The 27,528-nt window shown below is 40.4% G+C and overlaps 1 protein-coding gene across 2 annotated transcripts in view; it reads right to left on the bottom strand.

Moving 5' to 3' along the window:
• The window catches only part of Slc10a7 (solute carrier family 10 member 7), a 137,925-nt gene extending 110,892 nt beyond the window's left edge, over positions 1–27,033 (bottom strand). For both annotated transcript variants that reach the window (XM_090356873.1, XM_090356874.1), the window contains exons 1-4: positions 26,790–27,033; positions 24,041–24,123; positions 18,074–18,210; positions 14,961–15,036 (exon numbers count right to left, since the gene is read on the bottom strand). In XM_090356873.1, the coding sequence (XP_090212999.1) occupies positions 14,961–15,036; positions 18,074–18,210; positions 24,041–24,123; positions 26,790–26,889 (396 nt within the window). In that variant the 5' untranslated portion in view covers positions 26,890–27,033. The remainder of the gene's footprint in view (positions 1–14,960; positions 15,037–18,073; positions 18,211–24,040; positions 24,124–26,789) is intronic.
• Between the last annotated feature and the right edge of the window lie 495 nt (positions 27,034–27,528).

Raw genomic sequence — 27,528 nt, 5'->3', positions numbered from 1 at the left:
ACTTGGAATTCATTAAGAAATGAAATGCATTTACAGAAGAACTTTTTAATAAACTTTCCCTCTCCATGAAATCTTCCTACAGATTTTCTTCCCTCATTTGCATATCTGTGCAGGCCTATTCTCTTTTTCTCTTTTTTTTTTCTTTCAAGCCCCTTTGCCCTTTCAATCATGAAGCATATTACTCCACTGTCAGTGCAAAGCAGTTCCTAACAACAGGGAACCCAGCTGGGATAGGAAGAGGGCAGCGGGCTCATGCATTAACATAATAATCCAACTGTGTTCCCATAGGCCCTTAGGGCAGACAGCATATTAGGTAGGCCTCCTGTGCAGACCCTGGTGGAAGCTGCCTTATCACCTGCCCATCAACCTGTGGCAGCTATAGCAGGCTCAGTAGCACCAGCTCCTGCCAAGCAGTGGTGCCCAATTACCTTACTACAGGAGACAGAAATCCATTTTTCTACGTCTGCTAAATGTACTCGGTGCATTTCTTTATTTATGATTTGAATCTGCGTTTCTGCATCGTTTCCAGGAGATTGACTTACTGCTTTTTAACTTTTTTTAAAGTCAAGTTGTCTAAAGGCCATAGGCAGGTAGGACTGAAATGAGAATTTCAAATAGAAAAACTCAGTTGGGAATCAAGCTAACAGCTTGGTTATCAGTTACGTAAGATTTTTCTATCAGTTGAGGGGACGAGGCGTGTGGAAGCCCGTCATCATTTCTTCAAAGGGGACCAAATCAGGGTGATCCTACAGCCTGTCTTCCTTCAGTGTGGGTTTTCCTAATCCTACTGTATCTTACTGTTTTCACAAAGAAGCCTTTGTGTACATTGACCCGGAGGTAGGAACTGTGTACAAGGATTGCTACAATTTTGCTAAATGAGCAGAGAATCCTAACAAATGAGTTTTGAAATCTCAAATTATCACTGAAGTTTCTGAGAACATCAAAGTGTTGGCCCGTTGACATGCTTTGTTTGGTATGTATATAATGTACGTTTTATAATACTTCTCAGATCCTAGAATTTTTTATAGTCTATGTGTGATTTTCTTATGAGACAATATGTACACTATGGGAAAGTGAATGGATGTGTTCCACTAAATAGGTACAATTACTACATGTTACCACAATATCGTCTTCAAGACATTCATACACATTTAAGCGTACATTCACTTCAGTGTTAGACACCATCATCTTATTCCTTGAAATTTCCACTTAAAAGGTTGCAAAAAGGTACTTAATTTGACATTTTAGACAGGGAAAGGTTACTTCTGGAATTATTCTAAGGAATGCAACTTAAAAAGCATGGCATTACCGATTTGGCTGAGAAAACATTTTCTACTGATCACGTATTTCTACATAAAATTGAATTTCTAGGAATGTTATATTTTGGTTTTTATAGGTATTTTAATAAAAAATGAATCTTCCAGTCAAACAAAACTCCATTTATCTAATATTTCTATGAATTTTAAATGTTAGGAAACTAGCACTATTATTTAAGCCAACCAAGCTGATATATTTCACATATACTCTAATAATTAGATAGAAATTAAGTATGAGGGCTACATCAACAATGGTACTGACTTTTATGGGCAGTTACCTCTATTACCCAGTACTTATAGGCTGTTCCTTATTTTAACACATGAAAATGACCACGCAGAACTTGTCAGACCTTTGAATTATTTCAATATACAACAGACAGGTTCTTATATACAGTTAGTAACCTCAACATGAAGAATTTTGTTTAGTTTTTAATATTTAATGAAAATTCAATAAGAGAAAAAAAAATCCTACAATTTTTTGTCTGTAAGTCCCTAAGCTATGTAATAGTATCTAAATACACTATAATATTTACAAAGGGATACAGACTAAACTCCATTATAATATTACATACATTCCCATCTTGATCTTTTGTATATTTCAGGGATGTATTATTATTACTATTATTAATTACATTTGAACAAAATGTAACAGATGTTCCAAGTTATTAAATATAGAAATGACTTTGGATTAAAAACCAGCAAACACAGCTATGTGGCTATGTGGTTGTAACAGGATAGTTAAGGAGACTTTACTTCCTTAAAGGAGTATGTTTATACTCAGGGTAAAGAAAACAGAAATGTTTATATAAAATAAAAATACTGCTATTCTGTAACTAAGAACTTGATTTTGACTTAAAAAGCAACTTAGGCAGCAACTACAATAAACAATAGAAGAGAAGGTAATAAGGCCAGAATTGCAGCATCATTTCTACCATTAGCTATTAAACCATTAGCTTCACAATTTTTTAAAAATACTGAGCAGGAGTGGCTCATGTCTACAATCTTAGCTACTCAGAAAACAGAGATTTGAGGATCAAGGTTCAAAGCCAAACCAGGAAGGAAAATTTATGAGACTCTTATCTCCAATTAAGCATCAAAAATGTCAGAAGTGAAGCTATGACTCAAGTGGTAGTATGCTAACATTTTATGAAAAAGTAAAGGGACAGTGCTCTTGTCCTGAGTTCAAATCTCAGTACTGATTCATATGTGCATAAACATATACACATATATACATGCATACACACATACACACACATGCACGCACGCACGCACACAGGAAGTGGGCAATAAGAAAGCATTAATTATAACAGTAAGTGTGAATAAAGACAAATATAAAACCATGTGAAAGAAGCTACATTTAAGTTTAAGTGTAATATTTGCATTTTAAAATCTGCCTCCCTGCCCCACCAGATGTTTCTCTATCTCTAGAGAATTATCTAGAAAGGTCCTTCCTTTCCCCAATGGGAACTATTTGATTTGTGACTTCATCTACTCAGTTTGGTATAGATAATGGTTTCAGAGATGGTATGTAGCCATTGTATTTTGACATTTCTGCCAAGGATAAGATTAAGTGTGAAATATCAAAATTACATGTTGAAATAGATGCCACTGTACTTTGTTTCTCTCTGAATAGCCCTTCAGCTATTGAGGCACATACATTTTTCCCCAGGCAAAATCCCCAGGCTACAATAACCGTGCCTCATATCCTCAGGAAACCCAGCTTCCCAAACATTACTCTTAGGCATCTGATTATTGTTCAGTGATAGTTTCTCATTTCATACGTAATCCTGTAAATCTTACTTGAAAAACAGAAAACCAGTCTACTTTAAAACTGCTCCTAGCAGACGCACAATTGATGCTGAACATTTTTTTCCACTTTTTAACATGCTGATCTTTATTTCAGCAATCAAATTAGAAATCACAAGGATCAGGAACTGATCGATTTTATGCCTCAAACATACTTTTCTTCTAGGATTTCTCTTCCAAGCAACATGCCAACCCATACTTGACACTGAAGTAACAACCCTTCCATCTGAAAAGGTTTAATCTTATCCCTTTGACACCTCAGCCTCTCAAGGAAATTTAGAGTAAAAAATCACCACTACAAGTAGGAAGAAATGTTCCAAGGATATTGCTCCACCCTTCAGGGGAAGATAAATAGGACTAAAGTAAGAGATACTTTCAAACAAGTAAAAGAGTAAATAAAATAACTCCAGCAACATTTAAGGTACTAGAGGCATGGCTCAACTGGGTAGATAGGTTGCCTAGCAAGCACAAGACTTTAAATTCAAGCCCCTCAAATCCTTTGATTAACACCGCCACAGATAAAAAAATTAAATTATAAGATTATCAACTGAGCCAGGCATGGAAGCTCAGGCCTGTAATCCTAGCTACTCAGGAGGCTGAAATCTGAAGATCAAGGTTCAAAGCCAGCCTGGACACAAAAGGACCTGAGACTCTTATGTCCACTTAAACTCTAGAAGTGGGAAGTGGGGCTTAGCTCAAGGGTAGGGCAGTACCCTTGAGCTAAAGAGCTCAGGGACAATGCCCAGGCCCAGGGGTAGGGAGACAGCCTTGAGCTGAAGAGCTCCGGGACAGCACCCAGGCTGAGTTCAAGCCTACTGACCCACAATTACCAACTGAAGAATTACGAGAAATTAAAATCTATATTATCACATCCTAACAGAGACAACTTGATAACTACTGTGAACATTTTTATGCAGTATTTAGAAATTATATCACAAGAAGTTTATACACTCCTATATCAACATCTACTCAATACTATATTGTTATTCATTAAATTACTAAAAGAGTTTTAAAAAGAAAACTAATTGTCTGCTCCATAATTTAGCACTTATTTCACATGAGAACTATTTCATAGTGATCGAGTAAAGAAAGAGAATTGGAACAAAAGATAAAGAGAAATGAAATCTGAATGAGAAGAGTCAATGCAAAAGAAATGTGTGAATAAACAATGTAGAACAAGTAAATAAAAAAACTAGATCATTATTTCACTTCGTTAAATTCATTAGTCTCTATTTTAAAATATCTCTGTATACAATAAGAGTTGATACAAATAGTAATGGTTTATAAGGTGAGCGAGCCATATGTCTTAGCTCCTAATTTAGATAATTTTAACACAGAGCCATAATGCTTCCTTCTTTCGAGTGAAATGATGGCAGAGAAGAGAGGAAGGAAGAGAGGTTGTGAGAGGGAGAAAGAGAAGCAACTCAAGATAAATTACATTTAATAGGGACAGCAACAGTGCCTTGACATACTCTACTGAACTTCAAGAAGATAAAAAGAAGGGGTACCCTGTGGTCTTGTCCTTAGCAAACGTCCATTTAGATGTGTGTTTGTGCGTGCATATTCACACGTCTAGGGGGTTATGGCACACACAGCATTCTCTGAAGGGAGGAAGGAAGACCATCCCCTGATGTTTTAAATCATCCACTCGGCCAGCCAGCTCCTTCAGCTACTGAACCTTGGATCCTGGAACCAGAACTCCCTGTCTCTAAGAGAAAATCTGGCTCTGGTCAACTCAAAGAAATGGACAACAGTGGGGTACTGGGAGACTTTGGATTACTATATAAATGGTGCTTGCTCCGAATTATATATTTAGTGGTGGTAGAACTATGGCACAATGGTCAGTACTGACTTGACCTGCATGGAAGCCAGGAAGACAGATAATCAAATTGATCTAATGATATCAAGCACCCCCAGCTCCACCAAAACCAATGGAGGCAGAGAGCCAGAAAAGAAACACAGTGTAAAGTATGAACGCTGATCACTTCGGTCAAGAAACAATAATGAAAGGAGAAAAGGGAGAAGAGGGAAGGGGAGGAGGAGGAAGAGGAAGACAGGGAAGAGGAGGTTAATATTATTCTTTGTGTCAGAAACTAACTTGAGAAAGATAATCAGAGAAACTAACCAGAGAAAGATAAATCCATTGGCCTTAATAAACTTCTTCTAGGAGCTTCATTTTCCTCAAGGAGTTAAATGAATCCCTGACCACTACACACACACACACACACACACACACACACACACACACACACACACACACGCGCGCGCGTGCAAAAAAAGAAAAAATACAAAGCCCTGTTGTAGATTGCTGACACATATCTCCAATTAGACTTAAAAGACATTTTTATAGCTTTTATGCCAAGCCTCTACTACAGGATGTTAAAGAATGCATTGAGCACTTAAAAGCGCAAAGGCAGACTAAGCACGCTCTTGGTAACCATAGTTTATGATATGCTCTTCAGGAGAGCAGAAATGAGGCTTTCATATGCTGTTGTTGCTATATTCTAATACTGTACACAAACAAAAACAAGGTTCTCAAACCTTTTGTTCTGTCTCTGATACTCTCCTCAGCAAAGATGTTCCAGGTTATCACTGGGTTCTTTGCCATTCCTGGGAATAAATTCAGGTCAGAGCTTCTATAGGCACAAAAATTAAGAGTAACCTAAAGAGCAAATATATTTTCATCTATTAAATTTGTTTGTGCCTAAACAGTAAAATTGCACCTATAAAGCAAACAGGTGAAAGAAAGGAGGAGTGTGTATGTGTGTGTGTGTGTGTGTTATTAGCATTTCATTAGTAATACTACCGTGAAAGGAAAGAGGCCTACTTAATAAGATACAGATTTCCCACCACTGGGATTTATTCTGAATTCATTTTAGGACAAGGAAGCTGTAATTTAAAAATCTCTACTCCGAACAGCTGAAAGTTGAAATGAGGGGGCTTTTACGAGTAAAGGCTGGGGGTTTATGAACAGTTCCTGTACACATGAGCCACACGACTCTTAACTCCTGCTTCATAATTTTAACACAAAGCCTTAATGCTTCCTTCTTTCAAGTGAAATGGCACATTCGATAGCATCTCTGTTTTGGCTAAAAAGGACAGAATACAGAGATTTCAAAGAGAGCATGTGAGTTCCTTTACTTCTCTTTTTCAAACTGGGAACTTCTCAAAACTACACCAAAGAAAACATATCAAAACAGAAATAGACTCACTGAAATTTAAGGTTACTCCAACAAAAGGGTTAATTAGGGAAACAAATTTTCTCCGACTGCTAATAATGGGAATGACACATACTCTGTGCCCATAAGTAATTCTCAGGTATCTTTGATCTCCAGCCCCAGGTGGCTTGGGTTGCTACTGTAGCTGGGCCTCTGGGAAGCTTTCAGAACCAGACATCTGGCTACTTTGTTGTTTTAGACTAATCTCTTCCCAGGAGAGCTCAAGAAATGACACCAGGCAAGGAGGGTCCTGGCAAGGGAAAAAAACATTACAGTATTAGCAGATTTCCTTTTGAGTGGACGAAAGTATCATAATTGTCTTCAAATTTCTACAGGGGTCTTCAGAGTGCCTCTGTTCCGTGTTTGGACTCTGGCATATTTAAGTAGCACATATAGAGTTGCTGTGAAAGGCCCATCAATCATCTTTAAGAACTCAGTGAATGCTAATCATATGACTATTACAGTATGTAGGTGAAAGTTGTAGGGAAAAGACAAAGCAGATTAATTCTTTGCCCATCTGTTAGGGGAAGGTAAAAACTGATGATAAAAAAAAAAAAAAGGTTTTAACTATCAGCTGTAAAGGGTGACAGCAAAATTGTGGGACAATGTCTAAGATTTGCAAATACTTAGTTGTGTATTTCCAAGTACCAACTTTCTGCCCCATTTATTCTTTTAACTGGATTTTTCCTTTAAGAAACAGGGCTCCCCATCAGTATACCAAAAAGGCTTTTTATAAAGCAGAGTTGTATAAAGTACCTATGAGGAGACCAAGGAGCAAGAAGTATCACAGGCTTAAAAATAACGTCAAAGACAAAAATATTGTAGTTATAATCAGAGTAACATCAATATTTTTCCCTCAGCAACAAATCATCATCAACATCTTAATACAGTTTTAGGGATTATTGCTCAGTCCTTAAAACCTATAAAAAAATCATTTGTCATCTGCTACACAAACAGAAACCAGATAGGACAACAACTTTGCAATTTTATTCTAAAATCACATTTTATCTATCTCTCATATATGATTATAAATTTGGATAATATAGGAAATTAAATGCTATATCGCTGAATGATATTTGTCTTCCTCAGTAGGGTGTGGATTGCTACAATCCAAAAAAGCCTATCTCAGGTCCATTGCTAACAGAAATTTTTCATTCTATGTTTTAAATACCTTTTAATTTTTAATAAAGACATAGAACCATCTAGTGATTTCTACCTTGTACTATATTTCACAGTTAACAATTCCAATATATCTCTTAGCATAATACCTGCTATTTTAACACCCAGTATAATTGCCCTGACAGATGAAAATTTTCAGAAGATGAACATAAGAAGGACCATCTTGTACAATAATATTTCATTAGGTAAAACAGAAATATGCTAAGCGCAATAAGCCAGAAAGACAAATGGTGTATGATTCAATGTATGAGCTTTCCAAAGTGATCAAATCCATAGACAGAATGGAATGCCATCACACACTAAGTACTTACATACTCCACTTAGACTGAGTGTCTATAGGTATAGAAAGGCAGTGGCTGCCTGCACCTCAACTTCAGGAAGAACTGGCGGTCCTAGTGTGGGCTGAGTGCAATCGTTTCCTCTCCAGCTCTCCAGTCAGGTAGAACTGGTCCAATGGCCAAGCCATCTGGGCAGGATTTATGGACACAACCTTCCCCCGGATCACCTTTTTGACCTTGAGCCCAGTATGGGAGGTCTTTTTCCAAAAAGGTCCTAACCATGAGAAAGAACCTGGAAACTTCTCATTTCCAAAAATCAACTTTCTAAGCCATGGGACTGACTCAAGCTCCCAGTTTCCAGTCCTCTCCCCTTTCCCTACCCCTACCCTTATTTCCACTCAAGGCTGGCACTCTACCACTTTGGTTTTCTGGTGGTTCATTGAAGATAAGAGTCTCAGGGACTTTCCTGCCTTGGCTAGTTTTGAACCATGGTCCTCAGACCTCAGCCTCCTGAGTTGCTAAGATTACAGGCCTGAGCCACCAGCCACCACCTGGCTCTACTAATGTCTTCTAATGATTAAATCATTTTTCCACATAAGATAGTGACTTGTGTAGAAGAGTTATCTAAAATTAAAAAGGGAAGAAAACAGACTAAAGGTTTCATTCTGTTTTACAGTCACTAAATAGGTCTGAAAATGTTCAGGCTTCCTGAGAGAAGTCATTTATGTCTACACAGGCAAGGTCAACTGCACAAAAGCCTTTCCTCTCCCTCTGTGCATTCAAACCCTACTTCCTCTCAGGTACTGGGGAAGCAGCCACCATGAGGCTGTAACTGCTAGTGCTCAGAGAAGGCAGGAAAGTATGAATAAGGGCAAAAAACATTTCAAGATATAGCCAATTATGCATCTTGATTCTTCCATGAAAGTTTAACTTAGGACAAAGTATAACTGAATGGGAATTATCACCTTAACATTACATATTTAAATTGAGACACTTAGAGGGCTAGATTTAAATAAATTTCTTTTCATTTATTAAAAAATATTCATATATTCATGTAGTTAAAGATATATGCCAAATACTGTGTGAGATACCAAAGAGACACACACTCCCTCCTTCTACTGAGAGCTTCAGTGAGACATGCAGACCTCCATGCTAAAGCTGCACTGATGTCTAAGGACCTCAGGGTCCTGGCAGAGAGACTGGGCGAGCATCCCAAAAGAAAGCTTCTAACTAGAAGAGTCAGTCTACAACTTCTGAGAGAGCACTTTTTAAAAAAATCAAATCATGAGTTTCTTGCTATACTCAGGACAACCAAAATTTTTCCCACCAAGATAGTTCAGGCACTAAGACAGCTGGGGACTGAAGGTTTTTAGCACTGCCTGTCCTTCCATCAGTGTAAGTGAAAGACAGGCAGTGAAGAGGCACACAGACACTGATGCCAGACAGACTACATTTTATAATCTTGCTCTTCTTTTCTTCTGAGGTGTGACCCTGAACAGGCTTTTTTTAAACTTCGTTTTGTGGCAGTTTTCTCATCTGTGCAATGGGGATGATAATAAAACTCACCTCAAGGAGTGGTGTTGGTGGCTGTAAAGCACTGAGAACAGGACTACACAGAGCCAGCACACATGCAGTCTTGCTATGTAACGGCAGGCCTTGCTGAGGTCCTAAGTCACCTCTGAGGGCAGGTGCACAGCCTATGCCCACCCCTTTGGACAAAAGAACTGTCTACAAATATTAAACGTGCCTCCTGGAGGCCCTCCAATCACCCTGCAGTATTCTGTTTCCTTCTGGAAATCAGGAAACTACTAGCATTCTCTTATGATGCTAAGGAGTTCTGGAAAACTTCAGATTTAGCTTCTCCAAGCCAGTACAAGGCTCTTTTATTTAGCCAACAAGGTCCTGACTCAATTTTCTCTCTTCTCTTTCGACTGACAATCAATTTATAGTGAATTGAGCTTCAAGCTGTAAAACTTCATCAACTGTTGGCAAATTGTTTCTTAAATTTGCCTCTTTTGATATATTTTCACATACAATGTGGAAATTAAAATTTTTAAAGAAGGCAACATAATTCCTCAAAAATATAGCACAATAATATTGCTGCAGCGCCTAAAATATGAGACATGACTGGGCTCAAGAGTATGGGTCACACACCATAGAGAGGAGGATTCTGAACCAGCAGCCACCTGCAGGGGATAGAGATGTTCAAATCATGGCTCTGTGAGATACTCCCGCTGGGATGGCAGAGGAGCCAGACAACAGAGAAGTGATGAGACCTATAGGGAGAAAATTAGGACGCAATGGTGTCTGGGATCAGAGGGAAAAAAGTAGCCAGTGAACTCATTGCCAAAGATTGCAGTTCAGTCCTGGAAGATGAAAACCAAGCACAGGCCTGAGCTTGGGGACTAGGACCTGCCACATTAATGTGATAGAAAGGCATGAAAGATAATCCTAAATGACAAAGAGCTTGAAAAGCCTATATTTCAACAAGTTTTACTATGTTTCAACTGTGATCAGTTTTTCCAGAACTCCTACGATCCCAAATTGAATCCTGAAGATGAGGATGAAGTTCGAGGTCATGGGAGAAGAATTTCCTCCTGCTGCTCCTGTCCTTTCATCTATCCAAGAAGGAAGACATGCTGTTTCTCAGACAGCATGGGAGGCTGCAGGTTGAAAAATATGCTGCTGCTAGCGTGCAAGAAGGCACAAGTGACCACCTTTCCAGAGACGAAAGACACTTCCAGAATGCCATTAACCTTCCACAGCCAACAAAATCAGTTGCCCAGTTAACAGAAAAGAAAACTAGAAACAGAAAGACTTAAGTGATTGCTGAAGAAGAGACACTTGACTGACAGATGGGTTTTCCTTTTGCTCCAAGTCCCCTCTCTTGGCTGATCAGATTGACTCCAGCTAGCTTTATAAATGTTTCAATAAACCTTATCTTCATGCCTTGGATTAGTAAGACCAACTCCCTACTGATAATGCAAAATAACTTTGAAATGGTTCTTGCCTCACTGATAAGTCAGAAATTGAACTTTTATTCTCCATTTGGACTGTGAAGATCATGATCTTTCACCTCTAGCCAAAAAAAAAAAAAAATCATAGCTGTAACTTTAAAGTTAGTAATGAGTGCTTCATTTGCTTTCCAAGCAGACAGAAAATCTTTTTAAAATACACCCAGACACCATGACCTTCCTCTATGACTTAAAGACTTCACCACATGTAATAACTTTCTGTGCTCAGGAGATTCTTAAATTTTCTTTGAAGAGATGTGGGGACCAATCCCGCTGATGAAACTACACACACACACACACACACACACACACACACACACACACACACACATTTCTTTCTATAGGATCAAATGTTTAAAATGGATTTGGAAGGATTAAAGGGTTCTAAAGCCCTTCAATCTGATGAATAAAATATAATTAAAATGCCAGCCTCATTTATAGTTTTGTCAAAAGCTGCACAACGCGTTAAACCAATACCAGGAGAGACAACAACCTAAGTGCCTCTGAATAGCAAATCATTCAAATTCCTCAATGAGCGGAACTCAATCCCCATGCACTGTTTTCTTTCTTTCTACACTAATGATTCAGGTCACTCTAAAATGATCTCACTCCATTTCCATTTGTTTTTTTTTTCTACCATAAAATAGAGTCTCTAGGGCAGTATCACATTAAATGTGAACTTTTGCAAGGAGCAATCTCAAGCACAGATTGCCAGTACTTAGAAAACAACACAGACACCTTAGTAGCTCCTAATTCTGGAGCAGAAGGAGACAAGACAAAGAGCATGTGAGAAGCAGTTCCTATCCTCCCATCACTATCTCTCTGTCCCTTGGAGCAGGTCCTAAGTTAAAAAGGTTGCCTTCATGTGAGTAATGCGTGACACCCCACATCTGGAGACAAAGGAGGAGAAATGTCTTAAAGAGACACAGAAATAATCTGAACAAGTAGGCATTACTAAATCCATTCTTCCCTCTTTCACTCTTCCCTCAGCCCCACCAGTTTATAGTATTAGGTCATTTTCCTTTTGTCCAATCACATTTCTCTGTAACTATAACTATACACACTTGCTTTTGAATTACCTCATAAGTATACCTTTTCAGGGTCTTTCAAATCTTCATTTGTGAAGACTGCCATGCCATGTGAAACTCTGATCAAATAAATTTATTAATCTGTTTTCTGTCATTAGGAACTGGAGGAAAAGATGGCCTATCTCTTCCTTACCAGGTCTCAGTCTCTATTCACTATGGAAGAGAACAGTGTCTGAAATGCCTGTTGACTGGCTAAATAGCAGGTTCTAGTTTTAAACTCAGATGATAGGCCTAGAGGTGTTTAATTACACTTTTAAAATGTGCATACATATCTAACATAACACTTGTAGACACACTAGATTTCATAACTTTTAAAAAGAAAGAGAATCTAATTCAGTAGTCCTTTCTATCTACATAAAGGACTTAAGTTTTTCCTCCTCTCAGTACCTCATGCAAGTAATCCAAGGAGTTCATTTTGAAAAGGGGAAAAAAAATCAACAACCAAGCAAACCTACATAAAACATAATTAGAATCTGTAAACTGCCATTATGGGAAAGGTACCACTTACCAGGCTTTGCTTAAACACAGGCAACAGAGTTTAGCATAAATGTCACTCCTGCTCTGACTGAAAAGCCCCTGACCTGCTCTCATTTTTATCTATTAAGATCCGTACTGCTTTTCCTTTTTGCTAGGAGATTTGAAGTGAGCAATCTTTCATTCCTATCCTATTTATTTTGGTCCTAGATGTTCCTAATTGGACAAATGCATATATTTTTGCAATTTTATCAAGAGTTAAGACATTTCACCCACTTCATGGTTTTAGAAGATGGCTTTTTTTTTTTTTTTTTGCCAGTCCTGGGCTTGAGCTCAGGGCCTGAGCACTGTCCTTGGACTTTCTCAAGGCTAGAGCTCTACCACTTGAGCCTCAGCACCACTTCCGGCTTTTTTGTATGTATGTGGTACCAAGGAATCGAACCCAGGTCTTCGCGCATGCTAGGCAAGCACTTTAACCACTAGGCCAAACTCCTGGCCTAGAAGATGGCTTTTTGCTGAAGGATTTGCTTTTCCAGGTTACAAAAGGAAGAAAAATTGAGATAAAAGAAGACAGTGCATCTTTTCCCACACTGTATTACTCCTTTTTCACTAAATGTTACCTTGAGACAGAAATAAGTCACCAGAGTATGAAAACATACAACTCTTTCTCCAAACATAGAAGAATAATTTCCCAGTTTCTCGATAGAATAAATTTATTTTATAAAGAAATCCCTGCAGTAGTTACTACATGGCATAAGTAGCTTAGATTTAAACGGAATGGCTTTCTTAGCAGGTTTTATAGGTTTAAAATCTTGACAATGTTTTTGAGGGGGAAAAATAGGTTTAGATTTATTTGTGGAATGAATCTAAATGAAATAAATATACGTGATTTTAAACAATGAGTAAGTATGTAACGTATGTCTACCAAGGTAAAATACATGTATAGTATATATGACATTTTTGCTTATTTTATGTTTGCTAATGAAATTACCACTCTATCCTTATTATATGTTTATAATTTAAAAAGGAACCACACACACATATACCACATGTACACACGCACACACATACACACACAGACTGTCCCTGTCATTTGGACTATGTCAACAATATACTCCACAATTCTGTAGTTTAAAATTTTCATTGAAAATACTGAGATGAATAACATAACCATGTTTCCAGTAATAAAGATAGTTTAAAACTTAAATGCCACAAAAATAGGGCTGTCAGTTATACAGTCTAATTTAAATGTCTAAAGGACATACTGGCATTTTTGTATATATAAATAGCATTCCCATACACTGAGTTCCCTTTGCTGCTAAAACTTATTACTAATTCCAGTTGTTTCTTGAAAAAGTAACAGGTTATAAAAAGAGAAATCACGGGCCGGGAGTTTGGCCTAGTGGTTAAAGTGCTTGCCTAGCATGCATGAAGACCTGGGTTCGATTCCTTGGTACCACATACATAGAAAAAAGCCGGAAGTGGTGCTGAGGCTTAAGTGGTAGAGCTCTAGCCTTGAGAAAGTCTAAGGACAGTGCTCAGGCCCTGAGCTCAAGCCCAGGACTGGCAAAAAAAAAAAAAGAGAGAGAGAAATCATGTGTTGGGGGGGCGGGTACTGTGGCTTGAACTCAAGATCTCATGTTCTGGCATTTTTTCCTAGTTAATTAGAGATATGATTCTTGGAAATTTTTCTGCTCAGTCTGGCTTCAAACATGACTGTGATCCTCAGATCTTGGCCTCCTGGGTATTATGATTACAGGCATAAGCTACCAGCACCTTCCCGGAAAGCACTTTCTAACTTTATAAACGTTACTTCTTGCCAAAGTGGAAGTAATGACAGAATATTTCAAAAGTCATTTATTTTTATTAGCATCCATCTAAGGCATCTGGCCTAATTTCTGTTTTTTTTGGATATCATCACATACCATTAAACAATATGTACATTTTCCTACCAATTTATTGTACTGCAATTGGTTTAAGAATTGAGGGATGGAGAGACTATACTGTGAGTCTTAGAGTTTGCTGTCCTTTGTCTCCCAGTTTCCAGAGGTAGAAAAATCCCATCTCAGAGGACACTGGTGGCTGACATCTGTCAGCTACTCAGGAGGCTGAGATTTAAGATTACCGAGGCATGGGACTCTTACTGCAATTAACCAGCAAAAAAGCTAGAAGTGAAGTGGCAGAGCACCAGCCTTGAGCAAAAAAGCCAAGGGATCGTGCACAGGCCTGCATCAAGCCCTAATACCAGTACCGAAAGAGAGAGAGACAGAGAGACAGACAGACAGACAGACAGACAGACAGACAGAGACAGAGAGACAGAGACAGAGTGGGGGGGAGAGAGGGAGAGAATATCACCAACTCTACTTCATTTCTCTCCCTTGATTTTCTCTTTGAACCTAAATTCCACTCATCATAATCATCCTAATTCATGAGCAATCTTGTATATAAATGCAGTGACTTCTTTCATAAGCTGCTGGATTATGGGTTTTCTATAGCCCAGCTCCTTTAGGTTCAAAATGCAATTTTGTGCAAAATAAAAAGCCCAGAGCATACTTTAAATTCAAATCAGGTTAGCCCCGTGACTCACCTCATTTCCACCAACCGCCTTGGTTAAAATCACTGCAGAAGACACAGGGGGAGGCATGCAACCTACTGTCTGCAAACTGAAAAATAAAAGAAAATCCAATTGTAAATAGGATTTTCCCCCAATTATACATAGGCCTCACTACATTCATTCTAAAATAGCAGAGCTGAGCAAATACAAGGAGGAGGATATTTGTGGATGTATAGTTTCCACTGTGTTTGGACCATTTTATGTAAGGCAACATGGACTAGATGATCTGGCAAGGGCACAGGATCTGAGCTCTCATCAGAGTCCACAGACTGGGGTGGATTTGTCTCTGAAGAGTCTTACGCTCTAATGATGCAATTCAAAAACAGTAACAAGAATACAGTCTTTAAAGAAAAAGTCTAATAAACATAAGGCCCTGAGTTCAAAAAGACAGAAGTCAAGTTCTAGTGAGTACACTCTTTAGAAGATAATCAAAATTATGAATCATGTGCTAAGTATGTATAGTGTTGGGTTATTTTCAAGTAAAACAAAAATCTTCCTTACAAGAAGGAGACAAGGAGATGGTAGGGCAGACCTATAGTCCCAAAAATTTGGAAGATGGAGGCAGAATAGAAGTTTGAAGACATTGTGGGAAACCTAATTATGCCTAATGAAAGAAAGAAACTTTCCTTACTTCCTTATACTCTTGTCACAGTCTTCTGGTAAAAGTAAAGCTGTATTGCTGGGTGTGGTGGCTCACACCTGTCATCGTAACTACTCAGAAGGCTGAGCTCTGTAGACTGGGGTTTGAAGCCAGTCCAGACAGAAAAGTCTGTGAATCATTTTCCCCAACTTTCTAAAACAACTCTACACTAGATATTAAGTACATGTGCTTTCTCTGCATTAGATACTCCCTATGGAATAGAGAAAAGCATAGACATATTCCTTACTCCTATCTTTGGGAGATGCAATACACAAATTTAGATAGCAACACTAGGACTGTTGCTGTAAGATCGTATCCCACTCCTGCAGCTCACTGTTGACCTCTTTAAGGAGCCCCACTACATCTGGAATTTGATTTCTGCCCTTTCTACCATACCATAAAAGTGACAGTGATCATAAAAGTGACCAGTGGCCAGGCTTTGTGGCACACATCTAATGTAGGATGGCTAATTTGAGGCCAGCCAATATTCTTCCTCCCATATTTACTTAGTTTACATTTTCCCTTCTAATTTTTTTTATCTCATTCTTCCATGTTTCAGCATGTTCTTTTAAATCAGCTTATTATGGTTTTCTGTTCCTTCAATCTTAAAACATTTTAATCTGTAAGAATACTTCAAATTTACATTTCTAGCCCTAATTACTATCTCCAAATTTATAGGCTATTCCTTGAAACTAAACATGAATGTTATATTTTTTAAAGTTTTATGGAGGTATAACTGACAAATGAAATGTAAATATGTTTAGGCTTGTTTTGTTCATTTTGATGCTTAGACGGTCTGACCTTAAACATGCTATATAATTCAGGCTGGCTTGCAATTCATCATTTCCCCAACCTCAGCTTTCTGAGTGCTAAGATTACAGGCATGCCCCACTATATCTGGATTTATCTGGCATTTTAATGTGTGTTTACACTGTGAAATGATTACTGTGGTCAAGTTAAATAACATATCTGTCATCTCTCATAGTTCTGTGGGTGTGAGAGAATTTTTAAGATCTTTCTTAGAAAATCTGAAGTAGATTATGTATTGTTTTTAAGGATAGAATGAATTTATCCCTTTTCAGACCATCAATGTCTTCTCTAAACTCTCTAGGAACTAATTTCCACCTATCATCCAGTTTGAGACTTTGGAGTTCTAGATGTCTACACTCGCTTCGCATAAATTCACCCATTTTCCGTTCTTCCTGCCACCCTCCCTTAGTAGACTGTTTGCACTCATGTCTAGACACTTATGAGTGTGCTGAATGGGCTCATCTCCACGTTATTACCACCGCAATGTGGGGAACACGGGAGCTTATGCTCCTAATACTTTTAGTTCAACAAGATCCTGAGAGAAGCATTTGCCACTCCCTCAAGTTTACTTTGTAGTGTGTACTCTGAGACTATAGAGAGGGCGGGGAAAACAAAGTAAGCAGGAAAAGAACTTTCTCTAAATGAGGTAAGCCAAATATGTATGCCTTTAGTCTTCACCTCCCAAGATGAGAACTGCATGCTTGCAGTTAAATAAATTTTGTATATAGACACTGCAAGTGCTACCTTTTCCATAATCTGCCAGTACAATGCTGTCATCTTGATTTTCCTTAGGGAATTCCTTCCTCCCTTCCTTCCTCCCTCCCTCCCTCCCTCCCTCCCTCCCTCCCTTCCTTCCTTCCTTCCTTCCTTCTTCCTTTGCCTTCCTTCCTCCCCTCCCCAACCTTATTCTCCTTCCATCCCTCCTGTCCTTCTTCCTTCCTTTCCTTTCTTGAGATTGTGCTTGGTTTTGTGACAAGGTTTCACGATGCCAGCCCAGGCTGACCTCAAGCTCTAACTCTCCCCATCTAGCTCCTGAGTGCCAGACTTACTTCCAAGTCTGTTCCACCCTGGTTGGCTCTCCATGTAATGGATTACAAGTGAGTGCCACCATATGATAACATTTTTAATGATGGAAAAGATTCTAATGAAATCTCCTGTCAATTCAACTATTAGATAAAACATAAAACTAGTAAAAATATAAACATTTGTCCCACATATATAATTTTCTTACCCATTTAAAGATATATATATATATATATATATATTCCATTCAGACATTATCAGTAAACATTTGATAAGATGCATCTGGCAAATGTAAGGCAACCAAGTTAAGGCCTACATTGTCATGTATACAGACCTTCCATTTTCCAGTCCCTTCTAATTTTTTCCCAAGATGACTCTTGACATTTCCTAGAAAAGTATCCATCCTAAAACCTTAATATTAAGCATGGGGATGTATACTGAGATTCTGTTAAATAATTTTTTATGAATATTTTTATGCGCTTTAAGACACTGTTGTCTTAAAGAATAATGCTAAATGTTTTCATTTCCCTGTGAGATAGTTTAAGTCCTCTAGCGTATAGTTGCCATAGAAACAGTGTCACTAAAAATATTCAATTAAAAGATTCAAACATACCCTTTTAAAAGCCATTCATTGATGGTTGTGATTGATAAAATCTGAAGAAAGAGCCATATCGTTGCTGGGAAGAATGCAAGCGTAAAGATCTGAATAAAGAGATGTAGTTTTAAGTGCACCAAAGCACTGGTCAGCTCCTGGAAAAATGAAGGCACAGAAAGGTAAGAGAAGGATGTCTGAGCAGAGATTTCTACTAAATTAAGTTTACATTTGAGTTAATTCATTATTTGAATCTGCTATCTATAAGTTTATGCATCAAAGCCAGGCTTTATATAAACTATATGCTCTAATAATTCAGATTTAGAATATTACATAGCACAAGGTAACATTTTTAATGATGGAAAAAGATTTTAATAAAATCTACAACCAAATCAACTATTACATCAAACATAACACACATATGTCCCACATACATACTTTTTTCTTATCCACTTAAAAATATGTACCTCACTCAGCCATTTAAAAATATATATTCTACTCACTTGTTATCTATATATTAAATAAGATACATTTGGCACAAGTTAGTATAAAATAGTATAAGCTATCTTCACACTACTGTAGACTTGAAGATTGTCAACATTAAAAACAAACATGTTTAAGTACAGGAAAAATAAATAAAAATGTTTTAGCAGCTGTTACCACATTTTAATTAAATATAATCATCTCTATTCATCCTACTAAATTTGGAAAGGCTTCAATTGGGAAAGATGTTATTGAAATTTTGAAAAAGCATTTTCCACCATAATAGTCTACAATGAAAGATGACTCTCACTGCATTTCTTCATTAGCATTTATGGAGGACAGCTGTGTGCTGGGATCTGAGTCCACCCCTTTACATAGATTATCTTACTCAATCTTCACAATGACCTCATTAGACAGAAATGAGAGCCTCGGTTTCATGGCTAAGGACACCAAGGTTGAGAGTTGTTATGCCATGAAGATCAGAGGCAAGCCTCTCCTGGCACCAGCCTCTCCATGGTATCGCAAAGCTGCCCAAGAGTGAGAGGAAATACACATTAAGTGCATAGAACAAGGCCTAAAGGGAATAGTTAACCTCCAGGATTCTAATACAATATAAACTTACTCACAGCATCTCAATTTGTGTTATGAGGCTGTTTATTCAGCTGGAAAGTAGTAGAAAAATCACAGATCTTAAAACAAAATAAGCAAGCAATCATGGCAGCATAGGTAAAGGTGCCAGAAATTCACAGTAGATAAATACAACTACAATGCCCATCCTTTGCTTGGTTACAGTCATAATAGCCTCTCATAACATAGGACAAGTAGGAAGATGTTTAAGTAAGATTGGTGGGACACTTCTACAATACAATTACAAAACCTTGAAGAAAGGAACAGAAGAACACACTAGAAGACAGAAAGACTTTCCATGTTCACGGATTGGCAGAATTGATCAAAGTGGCATTACTATGGAAAAGTCTGAACATTTTTAAAAAATGCCAATAATATTCTTCAAAGTAGAAAATAATTAGTCCTAAAGTTCAGTCCCACAAAAGACCTGAAATAGCAGAAGCAATCCTGAGCAAAACGATCAACAGTGCAAAGTACAATACTTGGTGTCAAACTATACAGCCACAAGGACAAAAACAGCATGGCAATGGCATAAAAATAGACAGAAGAACAGAAGACCCAAAAATAAGCCCAAACAGTTATTATAGTCAACTAACTTTTGACAAAAGTGCCATAAACAAAAGCTATAGAAAAGAGCTTCTGCAGCAAATGATTCTGGAAAAACGGGATATCCACATGTAAATACTGAGATTAGATCATTGCTTCTCATACTATACAGTGAGAGATCATTTTAAAGTGGATCAAAGATCTTAAAATAAGACCTAAAACTTTGAAACTACTACAGGAGCACTTCACCAATTATTGGAGTCATACTAAAAAGTTTTGGCCAAGCAAAGAAAACAGGGACTAGAATAAAGAGAAAGCTTATAAAAAAAAATGGCAGCTATTCATTTGATATGAGATTCATAACTAGCATAAGCTGGGCATAGGTGGTTTATGTCTGTAATCCTGGATACTCAGGAGGCCAAGATCTGGAGGATCATGGTTTGAACCCAAGCTGGGCAGAACAGTCTCTGAGACTCTGTCTCTAAAATTACCAGTAAAATGCAGGGGAGAAAATTTAACTCAGCCAGGCACTGGTGGCTCACATCCATATTCCCAGCTACCCAGGAGATTGAGATCTGACAATCACAGTTTGAAGCCAGTCCAGGCAGAAGAGTCCAAGAGACTCTTATCTCCAATTAAGCACCAGAAAACCAGAAGCTAATTTGGGATTCATATGGTAGTGTGCTAGCCTTGAGCACAAAAGCTCAAGAAAAGCACCTAGAAGCTGAGGTCAAGCTCAGAACTGGCACATACACACACACACACAAAAGTGACTCAAGTGGTAACATGCTAGTCAAACAATCAAGTCAAGGAGTATGAGAAGTAATTAATTCATCATTAATTAAAATAACTAGAATAGACAAGCAGCTGAAACCAGGCTTAGATAATTTCATGACTTCTTCAATGAAGGTCTATGGGGAAAATAGAACAAAACTATATATCTCCAAGTAGATCCTCTGAAATCTAAATCAGTGTTAGTCCACATATACCTATGTAGAATTTAGGACCATCAATTCAAATATGCCACCATGAATAATTGAAAAGCTGACTGTGCTGGATATATTGTTTGTTTGTATGTAATGCAGGTCAAATTCTGGTAAGAATCAACTTAGGAAATAGTTTGTATGATGTGCTGATTATACCAGTTTCACCTAGCACCAAGAGCTGTGTGAATCTACAGCACTAAGGGCAATGAAATGAGGTAGAAATGTGTTCACTGCATACCAATTTCCCTTCCAGCCCTTTTGCGGCCTTTGTCAGATCCCTTTCTGTGTCAGCCTCGTAACTCTAGGCTTCAAAAAAGCAGCATAAACCACAAATACAGAATCTGCTACATTTACTTTTCAGCCAAGGAGATTACAAAAAAATCAAAACTGGTTCGGGAAAATTGGGGAAAATTTGCCTATTTTGCTGAATTGAGACCCTTTTCAGTCCCAGAGGCCCACATCAAGCACAATGCCTTGTAGCCACAGGCACTTAACTATGTCCTTGGTGACAACTCCTCCTGTACTACTGGTTTGAAGTTATCTGAATATAAAGGCTGTCTAAAATGTGGTCTTACTTCAATACTACATGATTTCAGAAACCTGACACTTTATCCGTGTTTATATTATATGTTGATCAGATTAATGCTTTTTATTACTTTGCCTTTTCCCATCTTCCTCCACATTTTTCAACATTTCAAATTCTAGAAACCAATGGTCATGAAAGATTTAGCATCCCATTAGCATGGTATGTTTCATAATTTTCAGAAACTAGTAAAACAGATATTAAAACATACATTGTTAAATCAATGTATGAGTAATACATGAAATGATCAATATAAATCAAACTTGAACAGGGCTGACACAAACATTTCCAAATAAATATGTCAATAATAATTTACTGAGTGCCTTCTGGGTACACAAATGCACTCTTCTAGGACCTAATAAGACACACAAATATAGTGCTAGTATTTGAGAAGTCCTAGTATTTGAGTCCTAGTATTGAGTCCTACTAATCCTAGTATTTGAGTATTATTGACTAAAAAGTAAACAACAAGACTGCTACCTTGCAGTAGCAAGGTTGTCAAAAACAGTAATGCTCAGGAATGGTCTGATAACACAAAATGATGCAAGCTAGCATGTGTTAAGTTAAATGGCTTCTGAAAATGATGTAATGTGTTGGTTTGAAAAGGGTCTTTGATGGAGTAAACAGCTTTGATGGCTACTCTAATGCCACGAGAAAGCACAGATGATGGCATTTCATCACCCGATCCAAATCAGCTAGATGACTCTCTGAACGTTTCCTAGGTGCTTACAGCAATGCTCAAAGCTGCAGCATTCTTCTTTCTTTTATGGCTGCATCCCTCCAGGCTGGCTGTGTTACAGAACAGCATTAACTAAGAAGCTCAGGACTGAAAGACATGGTGTCTCCTGCCAGATTTCCCAGAGCATGGGTAACAGCTGTAACCATTAGGCAGCCACCAGGAGACGTGGTTAGAGCAGTGTCCCAAGAAGAAGACCTGGGCAAGGCAGCTGCTCCACCAGACAGTGGCCAGGGCTGCAGGAAGGCCTCCAGCTCATGTCCATCCAGAGCCACAATGTGGCGGCTAGCTTCTGCGTCACAGCCGCCTGCACTGGATTAGCCAATTTCAGGATTCAGGGTTGACAGGAAAAAGTCAGTTTCTTAGACTAGTAATAATGATCTTTTCATAATGATATGTACAGAAGTGGCCATGGCATCTTTAGGAAATCCCTTCCTGTAGCAGTTTTCCAGAACCACATGAAATCAGTGAGAATATTGAGAGCTGAGATACCACTACACATGGATCCTGTATATCAAGAGAAACGCTATGAGAAATTTATACTAACCTATGGAATGTATCAATGTAGTAAACTCATATATTCCCCATGCCTTACAAGGAGATACTAAATTTGTTCTTCATTCAAATCATATGTAAAAAAACATAGGCAATCATGATGCTAAATCTGATTTTAACTTCCAAAGGCATTTTTTTAAAAAAGCACTTCTTACAGTACAATTATCCTATCTATATGATAGACACGTTAAATTACTTTATAGGATGTCTTTAAAAATCAAGTAAGCATTCTCTTCTCTTTGTTTTCTTATTACAAGTTGAAAAAAATCACATTCTATTCATTCCTCTTTCAAATATAAGTATCTTTATTTCTTTACTTCTATCAAGAAAATCCTCTAGACAAACCTGTATCAGTATATAAATTCATCTGTGTGATTATGATTTTGGAGGAAAGACACCAATTTTTATCTTAAAACTACCAATACACTAGGGGTGAATATACTTTAAAATAAAAATTACTTAAGAGTGGTACTTATACACAATGGAATTCTATGCTGCCATCAGAAAGAATGACACCACCCCATTTGTAAAGAAATGGAAAGACTTAGGCAGCATGAGAGGTGAGAAAAAAAGATGATTAATAAAAGAAGCCAAATGGGGGCTAGAGTGCTTGCCTAACATGCATGAAGCCCTGGGATCTATTCCTCAGTACCACATACACAGAAAAAGCTAGAAGTGGCACTGTGGCTCGAGTGGTAGTGCACTAGCCTGAGCAACAGCAGCTCGGGGACAGTGACCAGGCCCTGAGTTCAAGCCCCAGGACTGGCAAAAAAAATCAAAAAAATTATAAAAACACAGCCACTCATCATTTTTATGCATTTATGTATCAGTCAAAACTGAGTGTTTTGGTGCTGATCCTAGGACTTGAACTCTGGGCTTGAGTGCTGTCCCTGAGCTTTTGCACTCAAGGATACCTAGTATTCTACCACTTGAGCCATAGCTCTGCTTCTAGCTCTTTGTAATTAACTGGAGAGAAGAGTTTCACATGTGCAGGCTGGCTTTGAACCACAATCCTCAGTTCTTGATTTTTTGTGTAGCTAGGATTTCAGGTATGAGCTACCAGTGCCCTGCTTCAAAACTAATTTTTAGAAAATTATACCTTTTTAATTCTTAGTACTACAGGATACCTTAACTTTTTCCAAATTAATAAGTGAGATGTATTATCTTTTATAGTCTTATTTTCTGTTTCATTGATTTTATCTTTTCATTAGGATAACATTTGTATGACTTTCTTCATAAAAAGGACTTTTATGAGAAAAAAAAAAAAACCTTATTCTATCCCCATCCTCAGGACTCAAACTATTCAATTATAAAGTTTCTGTATGCTGAAACAATATACAAATCCTCTGCTAAAGTTCTAATTATCTTCTACTATACTATATCCCTATATAGCGATAAGTACCTTACAAAAGGATGCTGAGATTTCAAAACAGTAGAAATTAAATTTTCGTGTGCCCCATAGGTGACAGTACCTCTGTTTTTAATGACAGTCCACTATTAAAGAATATTGTGGCGACAGCAATGTAGGATACGGTTATTTCTGGCTTCAGTGGCCCTAAAAAAGAAAGAAAGAAGTTACTATTTGAAAGGAATTTGCAGTAAATAACTTAGTATGCAAGAGGACTGTATTGAAGGAGAGTAGATGAGATGCTAACCAAAGAATCACCATGCATTTAAAACACGAAATCTACGACATGCCATTTTTTTAAAACCAGTACAAGCAGTGGGTCAGTAGTAGTGGTACGCTGTGCCTCCATGTTTCCACTATGAATCTAGAAAAGTTTGGAAACTTCCTTTTTTATAACAACCTGATGAGTAGGGTTTGTTCCTGCATCTAGTGTGGGAAGACCAGGTGGTGTGCTAATCACTCTGGGAGGATAAAACAGTTGGTGCAAAACATTATTATGCCCAAAATGTCCAAGTGCCCAGGGTGAGAAACACTAGCATCTATTCACATTTTAAATTTGATAATCTATCCAACCCTCTTGTACTGGACTGAGTAACGTGCTGTGTTCTGAGAATGTAACTCAATGGCAGAGCTTGTGCTCAGCAGGTGTGAGGCTCTGGTTTCAAACCCTAGGCAAAGAAAGGGAGGGAAGGAGGGAGAGAGGGAAAACAGGAGAGAGGGAGGGAGGGTTGTTGACTTAAAATACTTGATAAATTCCCTTCAGCTCCTAACATGATACTTCCATTCTTTCCTAATTAGTGAACACACTTCGAGCTATCTTATATTAATACTACCAGAACCTCTGGAGACAGGAAGCAAGATTTCCAAGACACAACAATATGGCAAAGCTTCAACAAGTAGAGTCCAAGAAAACAAACAAGATGACAAACTTGGTGTCAAAGCAGCTCCTTGGAGGAAGCTCCAGGGAAGTGACTGGCTGTTCAGCAGCATTCCTGAGCCTTGCTCACTCCAGTTCCTTTTTGCCTTAGTTACTTTTCTGATAGGGTCTCCAACTTTGCCTAGGTGGGTCTCACACCATGGAGCCAGGATAAACACTCTTAGCTTTCATTCTTACTGAGTACTCAGCTCTGGGGACAGGATGCTCTTCCAGTTGACAGAACCTAAAGTATCAACTTTCACCACTTTCCCAAAAGCTCCGGGAGAGAGCAGTGTCAAAAGCAAAACAAACTTGTGATTTCTGTATCACTAATAACAGAGCTAGTGTCACGATTTCATACTTTACACATGTACTATATTGAATACAGAAAACATTGTGAAACAAAAAGCTTTCATGTCTACGATCTTCATTTAAAGAATTTCATTTAAAATAATTCCAGAAGCTACTTCTAAATTAAAGAACAGAGACGTAGGTCTACTGCTTCTCCAGGGAGCTCATTTCCTTCATTTCCACCATAAATCAGAAAAAAAAAAGGTACAACTTTCAAATATGGGGCTTCTTACTCTAAAAAGATGGTAAGTCAGCAACCAGGGACAGAAAAATCACTGGTGGGAAGTCAGTGCTGGCAAAGTGATGGGAGACTCCTTCTTTGGACAAAATGCAACACACACAAGGGCTGGCTCGGGAAGTAGGGTGCTTGCCTTGCAGGGATGCGACTCTCTGCTCAATTCTCAGGACCAAACATAACCTAAGTGTGTGGCATCCTTGATTCACTGCTGCCTGCATTGCATGACTGAGTTACTAAAGGTCCCAATGAAGCGGAAACGTTACCAACAAGGCCCAGGGGACAAGACAGGGGCAGGCCCGGGCTGTGTAAAGGTGAGTTCAGGGTGCGTGCAGGCTCCCACCAGTGTCCGGGGCCCGTGGGACAGGGCTCCCACCAGTGTCCTGCGACAGGGCGTCTGCCCATGCACGCGCCTGTGCCAAAACCCACCCTGCACGCTGTCCCGCCCCGTCCTGCCCAGCCTGCGTGTGTGAGGCAGGCGGCGGGGGTGGCAGGAGCCCGGGCAGCACACGGAAGTCCTGTCCCGCCACCCAGTGCGACGTGTCAGTCTAGCGGGCGCGGGCGTTCCTGCCCGGGCGGACACACCTCCCACCGGGGCACCGGCGCCCCCAAATCTAGGCTGGGGACGGGAGGGGCCCCTCCCCTGGCTTAAATCCCCCCCAGATCTTTCTCATCTTTTGTTTATTATTATCATTATTATTATTTTAACATGCAGACAGGGAAGGGTCAGGTATGGACGGGGGACAGTGAGGCCCACATCACCACACCGCAGGCAGTCCTGGACACCTAGAGCCCTGGGACGGGAGTGAGAGCCGGGGACGACGCTCCAGAGCCCCGGGCGGGCCACCTGGAGCCCCCAGGAGACGGGGCAGCGCCGGGGCCCGGGACGCAGCTCCAGCGCCAGGAGACGGGGCAGCGCCGGGGCCCGGGACGCAGCTCCAGCGCCCCGGCTATCCACCTGGAGCCCCCAGGAGACGGGGCAGCGCCGGGGCCCGGGACGCAGCTCCAGCGCCCCGGCTATCCACCTGGAGCCCCCAGGAGACGGGGCAGCGCCGGGGCCCGGGACGCAGCTCCAGCGCCCCGGCTGCCCACCTGGAGCCCCCAGGAGACGGGGCAGCGCCGGGGCCCGGGACGCAGCTCCAGCGCCCCGGCTGCCCACCTGGAGCCCCCAGGAGACGGGGCAGCGCCGGGGCCCGGGACGCAGCTCCGGGCTCGGCCGCGCGGGACCCGGGGGCCGCAGCCCGCGGCCGGGACGGGGCCGGTTCCGCATCCCGGCTCCGGTCCCGGAGGGGCCGAGTCCCCGGCACTCACCCCCGTTCACGCCCACCGACGGCCGCAGCTTGGCCGCGGCGATGGCCACCACGATGCCCACCAGGAACCAGTCCTTCCGCAGCCGCTCCGCCAGCCTCATGCTGCGACGGCGGGCCGGCTCCTCGCGCGCTCGAGCCCCGGGGCGTCTCCACACGTCCCTCGGCGCCCCCCGGACGTGCAGCGGGTCGAGCGCGGTCGCTGCCCGCCGAGGGAAGACCCGTGGGCGGCTCCCGCGGCGCGGCTGGGGCACTAGTTACCCGGTGACGGGAGAGCCGCGCAGCGCGCCGCCATCTCTACCACGCAGCGCCTAGTCGACGCGCACGAAGAACCGGCTGCCGTCCGGGGCTGCGGGCCTGCTCCGGAGTGACAGGGCCGGGGAAGCCCGACAGGATCCCCTCTGCTCTGCTTGAGCCGGGAGGCGCCGGAGCCCGGGATTTCTCAGTCGGAGACCTCGTGGGTGTGTGAGGCGGATTCTTCGTGCGCTCCGCGTCGCGGCATTACGGCGCGCTCGACGCGGCGGTGACGTAGGGTGTGGGGCGGGGCCAGGCCGGCGCGCGGGCTCGGGGCGGGCGCGAGGGAGCCGCGGGGTGGGCGGCGGCGGTGGGAGCCGCGACCGGGCGCGGGGCGGGAGGGACCCGGTCTTCACGTCCGCCGCTGCACGGGAAGGCGGGCCCCACCTGGATGCGCGGGGCCTGGCCGGGGAGGGCGCGGGGCGGGGAGACCGCCCTGGCCGCCCGCT

This window comes from Megascapheus bottae, chromosome 23, assembly GCF_031878675.1.
Source record: "Megascapheus bottae isolate mThoBot1 chromosome 23, mThoBot2.hap1, whole genome shotgun sequence".
Lineage (NCBI taxonomy): Eukaryota > Metazoa > Chordata > Mammalia > Rodentia > Geomyidae > Megascapheus > Megascapheus bottae.
The sequence above is the reverse complement of the archived record's forward strand: the minus strand, read 5'-3'. Positions and strand labels throughout refer to the sequence as shown.